Genomic DNA, 11520 nt, shown 5'->3' on the forward strand with positions numbered 1-11520 from the left:
TGATTTTAATTTTATCTTTTGTCCGACAATTAATGCCTTTTTATTCCATATTGCTCTCTGCAGGCTACATGGTCTACAGTGCTTCTTATGACGATGTCCTCAACAACAGATGGTCCTCTAGAGCCTCAAGCGGGACACACCTGCCTGTGGAGAATCTCAAACCCAACTCTAGGTAACATGTCACCACCTGCTTTGTGTTTATATCATTGTGTATGCATGCATACAGTGCACACACAGTGATTCACAGTATCATCTCACACATGGGAGTCATAGAAAAAGAGAACCCGACTTTACAAACAAAGATTCCTGACCTGCATGTAATGTTTATGGTAGGTTGCTGCAGGTGCTTGGCTGTGGCTGACTGTTTATATTATTATGTTGTCATCACATAATACACAGAACATGCATCTTGTCTGGATGTTTGTGTGCATTTATGTGTCTGTTGATATTATTCCATGTTTATGTGGTGATATGTTTCCAATTGTGATACCAGACCAGGCTGACACTAATCAGAGCAGAGCGTGAGCTGGATACTGATACTGTAATGTTTGTATAAGAGATCCAAAAACCCTCAGAGAGTGAAGCAAATCAGTTTGGCTAAATGGAGGCATGTTAGGAAACACATTTGAATCTGCACCAACATGTGACATGCCATAAAACTCTGCCGAGATCTTGGAAAATTCAGTGGAACGTAAAAACAGCACACATGATCTGACACTTCCACACGGATACAGTCGGTCTGTTTCAGTTAGAGCGTTTTTCCAAAACCCTGTCTTACAAGACACGGGTTACGGTTTTCAAAATAAATGCATGGAAACAGCTCTTAATGTGTGGACCCAAGAGAGGAAGGAGAGTTCCTGCCCAAAAACGTATTTCTTGCTCAGTTTACCACTGTGCATGAAGCATTTCTTGCTTGAAAGTTTAAATTATGCAGTAAAAGTTTCTGCTCTAGCCTTTCAGCAGATTAACTGTTTGATCGATTGCATGCAGGACTTAAAGGGAAAGTTCGGATTTTCTGAAATGGGAGGGTATGGGGCACTTATCCATAGTCGGTGTATTACATACAGTTGATGTCAGTAGGCATGCCCCAGTTTGGAGAATCAGGCTGGAGAGCGACATTAAAACTAAGCAATGCATTGCTTTGGAGGGGTCAGCAACAAAACGTCTTTTAGCCACCCAAAACAATCCCACCCAAAGAAACCAATGTCAGTTTAAGTGTACACTATATTGAGAGTATTTTCACCGCTTTACCTTTCTGTCAGACAGCCTGTTTCAACAGGGAAAACTTAAACGGCTTCAGTTCCCCATTTCTGCTCTCATCAAAGCCACCAGACTCCACTGACAAAAACAGTTATTTTGGCTTTCTCAACACTGGAGCTGCAGGTCTGCCGCTGCTTTGATCAGTTAGTTGGCTTGTATTTTTGTGCGACTTTGGTGAATCTGAACTAGCCCCTTCAAACATATTGTTGACCCGTAACTGCATCTTTTAACATTTTAGTAAGGTCTACGTTATGACTCATATTTGATCTCTGCTTCTGTCAATTGCTGGTTCTTGTTGCTATTACTGCTCTGCATGTCTGCTTGTCATGCTTAGCTGTGTGCCGTTGCTTCATGCTGCATGCATGGCTATTTGTGATAAAAAAGCTATATGTTGTTGCCTTATGTTGGGTGCATGGCTATGTCGTGCTAAAATGTTACATGATGTTTCTGTGCTATTGTTTTGTACTGTTCTATTGTTACTTGTTGCTTCGCATGGCTTGTGTTCCGTCTTGGGAGTTCCTGTTTGTTGTAGCTGTTGTTTTCTTAATGGTGTCCTGCTGCCATTGTTATGTGAATTTTATCATTTTACAGGTTTTAAAACATCTTGTCAAAGGACTACAGTTGACAATTAGCCTGATGGCTAACTCTGGCACATTTACAGAAATGTTAATTAATGTGTATTAAAATAAATGAAATGAAACACCATAGTCACACAATAAGACAAACAAACTCAATGTTCAAGGCAGTGGTAAACCAGCAGCTTCTGTGTTCAGCAATGCTGAATCACCGTTCTTCTCAATAAAGCCTGGCTTTAAAGAGAGCGATATAACAGCGTAATTTTCTGACACTGATTGTCTGACACTAAAGTAAAGCGGTGAAAATACTCCAAAGATAGCATACACTTAAACTGTTATTGAGTTTTTGGGTAGTGAAAATATGTTTTGTTGTTGACCCCTCCACAGCAGTACATTGCTTAGCTTCCATGTCAGATTCGAGTCTGCTTCTCCAAACTGGGAGCATGCCAACAGATATCTGCTGTATGGATACACTGTCTATGTATAAGTACCCCATACATCCCAACTTAGATAATTCCCTTTAAGGTTTAGAATAGGCAAATATCTGTTTATCATTTAGTCGATATACGTATGATGCAAGGTAGATAACAAATTGTCCTTTTCCATTCACTAAAAGTATCCCGATGAAGCACATGCATGCACCAGACGACAGCTGTATAAATGACAGACAGGTGAAACTGCTATCAAGCTATACGTCACATGACAATCTGATGGAAAAACACTTTCAGATGTGTGAGTTCATCGAGGATTAGAAGTATCCTCTTGCACAGTAGAGGCACGAATCAGCTTGAGGTGTTATGATAGGTGTCTCAAACACCTGCTGCTGAACACTTACAGAGCTGCGTGCATTGGGTAAAGTTTTCCAACAGTCTGCAAAGAGGGATTCCCTCCCTGGCAACCACGTTGTATGTGCCTCCCATGGTTACGCTTGATCCTGGGATGGTTTATGTGACACTGTTGGTATTTCCCATGCTGCAGGCTCTTTCTGGTTGCCAGAACTACAGAGCTAATATAGAACTAAAAACACACATATTTACATACACTCACTTGTGGATGAATTTCCTTGAATCCACACGTTTTTCCACCCATATAAACATGGAGTGATTTGCAGGACTTGAAACTTGAAAATCTCATCCCATTGGATGATTTTAAAATTTGAATCAAAGAGATGCCTGTCATTATTTAAAGGAAATTTTAAACCTCCCCCCAAATTACCATTTGTATATGAATTCCTCACCTCATGTTATGTTGAATTTGTTTAGATTTTTTTTTCTTGCATGCCGTGAACAAAAAATCCAAAAACAGATCAAATTTGTAATAAATGAAGTCATAGGCGACTACATTTAACAAAAATATGTTTAAAAAACTCACACAAATCATGCAGTGTAATCCAAGTCTCATTTATGCAGTTGTATGATCATTACTTTCCAACACATGCATTTTCACTAAACTGCTTAAAACTGCACTAGAAGTGAAACTTATCTATGCTCTTTTAAAAGCCAGACAAAAGACCTACAATAACGCGAACAAACTAACTAATCGAGGCAGTGGTAGACCAGCAGCTCCTGTGTTCAGCGAGGTAAAATCACTGTTTTTGTCAATGTAGTCTGGCTATAAAGAAGAGTACATTTAAGTTTCACCTTCACTTTAGTTCTCCCTTGGGAAGGGCTGTCTGTTACTGAGCATACGACTGCATAAATGAGACCTGAATTTTACTGCAAAAAGTATGTGAAAGTTTGTAAACTTTTGTTTTATTACAGTTTTCAAACAATTTTGCTGTCAACTCATAAAGAATTTTCTCAGTTTTTGGATACTTCATCCACCAGAGGCATGCAGGAGAAACTAAGTTTCCTTCCCGAGCTCAGTGTAACACAGGGCATGTTACTGATATACAAATGGTTTTGTATTGGGGATGAAGTACCCCTTCAATCCACAACTATTTTTTAAAATTGCTTACAAATTGAAATCATTTGTGAGAATCAGAATAATGATGCCACCTTGGGCTCCAGGAAATAGTGACGGGCATTTCTGCTGTTCTTTGTTGTTTTATAGACAAAAATGTTTTTTTTAAAAAGTTGTGAAAACTGATATTAAAAAAAACATTAATTGTTAGTTGCCGCCACAGTCATCATTGCACCTATTTCCTCTGCAGCAATTAGGTCTCTCTTGAACTTCATGCCCCATGCTTGATTTTCCACTTCTTCTCAAACATACTGTATTTAAGTGTCATTAAAGGCCTTTTAAATAGTATGTAGTAGTTTGAACATATTTGTTATGAGCTATGATATAAAAATGGCCAGAATGAATTTAGCCCACAGTTTATGTGCAGTTGGCACTTTAATCTGAAGAGAGGACAAGTAGAGAGACGCCCTAAAATGAAGCTGACATATCTCTGTATTGAGAGTTTCAAATGGCTAAATTGGCTCAATGCAGGATTATGTGGTCTATTCTCCATTTTTATATTCTGACTCACATTGAGTTTTTTTTCTACGTTCTCCAATATCTTCTCCAATTTCTTCTTTCATTACATCATCGCACTGCAGCTGCCTTGCTTCTCTCTCTCTCTTTCTTTCTCTTTCTGCTGGTGATATATATTTTGGTCACTGTTGTCACGTGGCTGCAGTGATTGGATCCAGGCCTCGTGGCTGTATGTGGTGAAAGTTTTTGGCTTGGAATTGACAGACCGTGAACTCACTGTATGTGACCTTGCAGAGTGAAAAGGAGCACATATGCATACAATACTGCAGAAATGAACACTTGCACAAACACATCTGCTGTGGAAAAGTTTGTCAAAGTTGTCACTGGTGGTGTTGATTTTTAATCTGATGGGATTTTATAATTCCTCCACCACCCGGAGACAAAGTGAGCTCACTGCCATTGTAAAGCTCTATGTGAGAAATTTCTCTTTCGAGGAGTCTTTCTGTCTTTTAACCTCATTCTATTTATCTTTTCTATATTGGCATATCTATCCCTGTGCTTTACTTTTTCCACATCCCTTCTTCTGTCTGTCTTTCACTCTTATGCTCTATCCTCCTATCTGTTAATCTCCCCTTGTCTAGATGTCTCTTTTTCCCCTCACAGCCCCTCCCTCTTCTCCCTTCAACACGAGCCAAATAGCCATTTTATTGTGCTGCGCTCACTTTGGATTCATACGAATATAAAACAGACTACTCATAAATCAGCCCAACTGAAGCATGCCCAGTCATCTGCTATGGTCATTAACACTGTCCTCACCTTCACCCAGTCACAACAACGCTGGCAGAATGACACTTTAACTACTAAATAGCTCATTAAATCCTTCTTATGTGGTTTGTTTTCATCAGGTACTACTTCAAAGTGCAGGCCAAGAATGTGTTTGGTTTGGGACCCATCAGCGATACGCTCACCTATGTCACAGAATCAGGTGTGTATCCTGTCAACGCCTGCATAGATAAACTTTGAGTCGCCCCATTGATGATAGTTCAACCTTCTGTCAGAGTAGTTTTAGACCTTCTGCAGTATGCAACAAAAATGTCATGGTGACGTTCATTGTATTGCAATGCAAGATATTTAAATATAAAACCATTCTTACAGTAGAAGCCAACTAACACATGGACTCTGCATTATGTGCACTATGGGTCTTTCATTCTCAGAATCAGGTGAATGCATTAAACCCGCGGTGCTGACTGTGTGTATTTCCTCCCTTGTGAAATGATCGCATTCTTTCTTTCAGACGATCCTCTTCTCATCGAAAGACCACCTGGTAAGTTCATACACTGACTGCACGTCTCTAATTTAAGGTCAACAAGCTACTGAGGCTGCACTCAGGTTTTAAAGAGAAAGCAGCCATTCTGTTAAACAATGTGACAGGACAAACCAGTAACAATTCTGTATGGATTTCCACCTCAATCATCAGTATCCCTCCTTTGACTGCTACTGTGTACAGGCACAAGTCATTCTGAATGAGCCAGGACAATACAAAAGCCAATATACTTTCTCTCCCTTTCTTTCAGAGGGCTTTAATTATGATGAAATACAGAAGAAAATGCATGAATAGAATTGAAAGAGACAGTTCACCCCCAATTCAATATTATATATTTTCCTCTTACCTGTAACGCTGTTTATTGATCTAGATTGTTTTGGTGCGAGTTGCCGAGTGTTGGAGATAGCTGCCATAGAGGTGTCTGCCTTCTCTCTAATATAATGGAACTAAATGGCACTCCGCTTGCGGTACTAAACGCACCAAAAAAAAAAAAAAGAAAAAGAAAGAAAAATTCAACAGCAATGTCTCTGTCCAGAAATCATGAGCCAGCAACTCAAGATAATCCACAGAACATGTTGTGAGCAGTTTTGTGCAGGATCTATTTTCTTCCTGCTGAACTACACTTGCCAACCAAATCACTTTTAGAAGGATATGGTTGGTGGGTGTAGTCAAGTAGAAAGAAAATAGTCCCTAAATAAAACTGCTCACAACAAGGTTTGTGGATTATCTTGAGAGACAGGGTCATGATTTCTGTAAAGGGACATTGCTTTTTAAATTTTTTTAAAAAATATTTTTTGGCACTCTGAGCAACACAAACTGAGAGCTATCTTGTTTCGTTATATTCGAAAGAAGGCAGATATCTCTGTGGCAGACATCTCCGACCCTTAGCAACTCACACCCAAACAATCTAGACTGACTCTTACTCTTACTACAGGTAAGAACAAAAATATGTATTTTTGATTTGGGGTGAACTGTCTTTTTAAAAGAGTCAACTACAATAGAGGAGAAGCTAAATTGAATACAACAGATTAAAGAGGTCAATACAAATTTCAGTGGCGCACATTGCATGAATAACTGTAAGAATAAATCAATAACCCTAAATCAGATATAAAAAATCAGATATAATCAGATATATGGAGCATAAAAACTGAACACTGTTTTTTCATGTTTAGTTTTGAGACACTGAGCAGACCTGTGCCAGACAATCTGAAAGGTCTGGAATGATTTGGTTCAGTAAGGATTGGCAGATAAAACATTTTTTGGCCCCAAACCATTCAGTTATATATTATAAACCAACACAAGTATAAATTATTCTCTAGGTTTCGAGATATAAACTGAATTCAGCTGCACTCTGGCAACCTTAAGACCTGACTATTTAATATATAATCATAAGGGTAACACCTGTTTTTGATAAAGTTTGATACAACATCAGTATTATTTTTATTTTTCATCCTTACAACAAAATATACTGTAATCTCTTCATCCTCTTTCCTTCCTCTATGTATGAATTATGTTTATTCATTGGGTGCACATTTTACTTCCACAACATGATGAATCTCCTCCCCTGATCCTCAGGTGGAGAACCAATCTGGATCCCCTTTTCCTTCAAGTATAACTCAGCCCACAGCAGCTGTAAGGGCAGCCAGTATGTCAAGCGGACATGGTACAGGAAGTTTGTGGGAGTCGTTTTGTGTAACTCTCTGCGATACAAGATCTTCATGGGAGACGGTCTCAGAGGTAGCATATGACTTCACCTCTATTTTAAACCAGCACAATCATTTGAAGAAAAAAAAAAAATCCTAATTATGATACATTGCCTTTTCCCCCCACAGAGCCATTTTACAGTATAGGAGATACATTTGGCCAGGGAGAGGACCACTGCCAGTTTGTGGACTCCTACAGGGATGGGAGGACAGGTCCAGCCTACCTTTCAAATCATCTGCCCTCAGCGCAAGGTAAACAAGTTGCACATTTGTGGCCCTGATATTTAGACCTAACCTATTATCATTTTTTTCCATGCTCTCTGGCTTCTTAGTTGCATTGATCTTAGCTTCATTGATCTTATCTGCGCAGAATACAGACGTAGTGTTTAAATGAATACTTGTTAAAGGACCTGCAAGGGTTTTGCATTTTTTGGCCCAAATCTCACATGCTTTTCATTACTGCAGACCATTTTCCTAATTATACCATTAAGTCTTAGATTGATGCCATAGCTTCCAAGCAGTTACTGGTTTCGGGTCATATCAGGACATAATGAAATGGCCTGAAACTTGGTGGGATAACTAATCCAACAATGATAGCATCATTCATTGCTAGTTGACTAATTTTTTATCCTACTGAGCTTATTTGGTTGAAGGTAGGAGGTGTTATGAAAACTGTTAAACACACACTTTTTTAATGCAAGAGAAGTTCACAAACACAGAAACAGATAAAATTCACAATGTCATTTTCCTTAACTTGTAAAATGCAATTTACTGTCCCTGTGGGTGCTATAGAGATGTATTTAAATGCATATCTGCTCAGCCAGTCTTCCATGTCAATTTAAAAAGTTAACAAGCTAGGGGGGCGCCTAGTTTAAAAAATTTAGAGGTGCAATCCCAAGTGTTGCAAAAACTTCTGGACTTTTTGCACTTGTTTTTTCTGGTGCACAAACTTTATGCCAGGGACACGTCTGCAGGTACAAACCTAGCCTGAAACAAACAATTTATCAGCTTGTTTGTCCTGACTTTACTGTCCTGTTTGTAGCCCTCACAACCCTTTCCCACCAACATGGAACAGCTTCCGTTCTGGTTCCCACACCTAATTTTGAACCATTCAGAGCATTTCCACCAAAAATAAATTGGTTCAAAATCTGAAAAGTTTTTTTTCCAACTGTAACCAAAAAATAGCAGGGTTTTCTTACCTGAAGTGTGAACTGTGACAACATCAGTGGGTGCGTCATATTCTGCAGGTTGGACAGAGAGAAAACAAGAAGTTAAGTGAGAAATTGTCAAAAAGCAAAGAGCACGCAGTGGTCTCATTAGTAGTTGGTTCATGCTCTTTTTTAAGGGGTAAAAACAAATATCTGTAATAACAGAGCAAAAGCTCACAGGTAAACAACATAATAGGCAATTTTTCTACTTCTGCTGTGCATTGTGCAGCACCCTGCGTTGAGGACAAATCCTTGATTACAATGGTTCTGCTCAAAACTGATGGAAATGCGGGCTGGTTTACTACATAGCATCAATGTTCCCGGAATCCTGAACAGAACCGATTAAAGAACCAGATCTAATTTGGTGGAAATGGGGTGTCAGTGCCAAGCCCATTGAAGGGGTCACAAATACAGTACACTGTTTCACATTTTAACAAAGCTCAGTGATTTAGTGAAAAATCTGGGCGCTATAATTGTTATGTAGTGATGGAGGAAGATAGCTGGCCTAACTTAAGTAAAAAGAGAAAGAAAGTCCATGTAGAGAGGCTGGCCAGGGTGGTGGATGGGTCAAACACAGGACTTCTACCCAATTGGACCAGGGCTCAGGTTAAACCAGAGAAGACCCAGAACAGAGCATACCGCCAATTATGATATTGCATAAAGAAATAAAGTTTTCTTTGGCCTAAGTGGTCCAGACTAACTAAGTAACTGCTAACAAGTGCTAAATGGTGATTGTATCCAGACAAGCTTATTTATTATTGTATTCAAATCCTCTGCAAACAACTATAAACAGCATTATCATTTATTTGTTTTGCAGGATTTTATCGTGCCTACAGACAGGAGCCAGTTTCATTTGGAGTCATTGGCCGACGCACAGCCCATCCATTCGTGGGCTGGTATGAATGCGGGGTGCCCATCCCTGGGAAATGGTAACACAGGAGGAGACATTGTTACTGAGGGAAACCCGTCTGCATCCTGCTGCAGGCTCTGACCTTCACTGGTCCTGCCCTTAAAAACAGACTTTTGCCTGCCACAATGAAACGACACCACTACGAATTTATCACAGCTTCACAGAAAGAGAATATAGTACTTTTTAAACAACTCAATGTATATCATTACAATGCACTTTTTATATAAAGCAGTCTGTATATGAGGGGAAAAAAAGAAGCATGTGTGCTCTTGCTTAGTTTAACTCTTGTCTTGAAGTGTCCTATTCCCAACTATTCCAGAGACAGGTCGTCACCCAGTGTTATTTATCTCATCAAATATGCACACACACGGTCAAACCAGTGACATTGGACCAAAGCACAAGCTGCAAAGCAAACTGTAAGAATGGGCACTTAAGATGTGTATAGGTCTGTTAATTTTCAATCGTGAGATTTGTATTTCATAATGTAACAGCTTCGGAGAGCTACTTTTTGTTTGTTTATTTGTGTTCTTAAACCATCATACTGTTTTTGTTTTTGTTTGTACACCTTTTTGGTATTCACCAGAATTCACTTAGTTACTGTGTAAGTTTTGTATGTATACGGACAAAGAATAAAAGACCAAATATTTGCTCAGGAATTGTGAGAGATTGAATAAAGGTGTTATGGAAACCACAGCAATCCAAAAACATGAATCATATCATATTCTCCCGCTGCCACATTCTTTTCTAGCAAAAGCTTCCACACGTAATCCAGATCTACTTAATCAACCTAATGGAAGATTTGAGTAACAGAGAGAGTTTGGTCGAGCCAGCTGGAACAGCAACTGTTAAAAATCAGACGAAATGTCTAAAACAACATATTGTGGACAGAAGCAGGTGAGCGAAGAGAAGGAAATACCAGTTCATTGGCTTTAAGCATGTGAGTTAACGTGGGGAACCATCAGGCATGTGTAGAGTATTAACGCACTGCCCCATAAAAATTAGTTTTGTAATACATACCTTTAGTTATAAGATTTGGCTTGAAATCAGTGCTGGAAAGTAACTAAGTACATTACTCAAGTCCTTTTCTAACGTTAAAAAAGTAATTAATTTCAATACTAAGTATTTAAAGCAAAGCACATATTCAACACTTGAGTATTTCCATTTTATGCTACTAATTACTCATACTTTAATACTGTATTTTCTACTCCATTACATTTACCTGGCAACAGTAGTTTCTTTACTAGTTCTTCACAATATGTGACTCAAAGGAACCATTTTCTGCAGAAGTAGTACTTTTACTCAGCGGTGGATGTATTCAGAACCCTTACTTAAGTATAAGTAACAATACTACACTTCTACCACTACCACTAATGTGCTTTAAGTACCCAGAGTACTCCTAATGAAGAAAACTGGGTCCAGTGAGTGTTATTGAAGTGTAGTGAAATATTATTTTATTGGTTTATGATTACATTATTGATGAATGAATGTGAAAATCATTTTGCTGTTTTAGTTGTTCATGGTGGAGGTTGTTTAATAGTTTGATTATAAGGTAGTGTAATCTGTAACTATATGTTTTGTGTTTACAAATCTTAATCTTGCAATAGTACTTATTAAATCTGCTGTATATGACAATCAAAGCATCAATATAGCGGCAAACTACTATTTGCTATGTAAACATATAGTGGAGTAATGGCGTCGTGAACAGATAATGAAGTCATGCTACCTCTGTGTATGTTGTAATCTGAGCTTCTCTGTTGTTTATTCGAACACCATCCTGGTGCAGGGTGCACTTGAGGGCCAAGTGCAGACAATCTCGGCTCAGACTCTGAATCATAGAAATGCCCTGAAAGTTGCATACAGCTCCTTTAATGTAAATGTAGTGGAGTCAAAAGTACAAGTGTAAAGTTGCATAAAATAAATATATTCTCAAAAACAAGTTATACCTCAAACTTGCACTTGGATACAGTGCTTGAGTTACTTGAGCAAATCTGCTAAGTCATACTCCACCACTTTACTTTGGAGATTTCAGAGTACATTTTGCTAAGAATGCTCATACTATAGATTACTCTCCCTGTGGCTACTGTAATCTAAGCAGTGCCAAATCAAGCAAATTGGTCATACG

The 11520-nt window shown here is 38.7% G+C and overlaps 1 protein-coding gene across 2 annotated transcripts in view; it reads left to right on the forward strand.

Moving 5' to 3' along the window:
* The window catches only part of fndc1 (fibronectin type III domain containing 1), a 50592-nt gene extending 40489 nt beyond the window's left edge, over nt 1-10103 (forward strand). For both annotated transcript variants that reach the window (XM_042504016.1, XM_042504017.1), the window contains 6 exons: nt 64-172; nt 5159-5238; nt 5548-5577; nt 7153-7314; nt 7410-7532; nt 9306-10103. In XM_042504016.1, the coding sequence (XP_042359950.1) occupies nt 64-172; nt 5159-5238; nt 5548-5577; nt 7153-7314; nt 7410-7532; nt 9306-9421 (620 nt within the window). In that variant the 3' untranslated portion in view covers nt 9422-10103. The remainder of the gene's footprint in view (nt 1-63; nt 173-5158; nt 5239-5547; nt 5578-7152; nt 7315-7409; nt 7533-9305) is intronic.
* The last annotated feature ends 1417 nt before the right edge of the window (nt 10104-11520 follow it).

This window comes from Plectropomus leopardus, chromosome 16, assembly GCF_008729295.1.
Source record: "Plectropomus leopardus isolate mb chromosome 16, YSFRI_Pleo_2.0, whole genome shotgun sequence".
NCBI lineage: Eukaryota > Metazoa > Chordata > Actinopteri > Perciformes > Serranidae > Plectropomus > Plectropomus leopardus.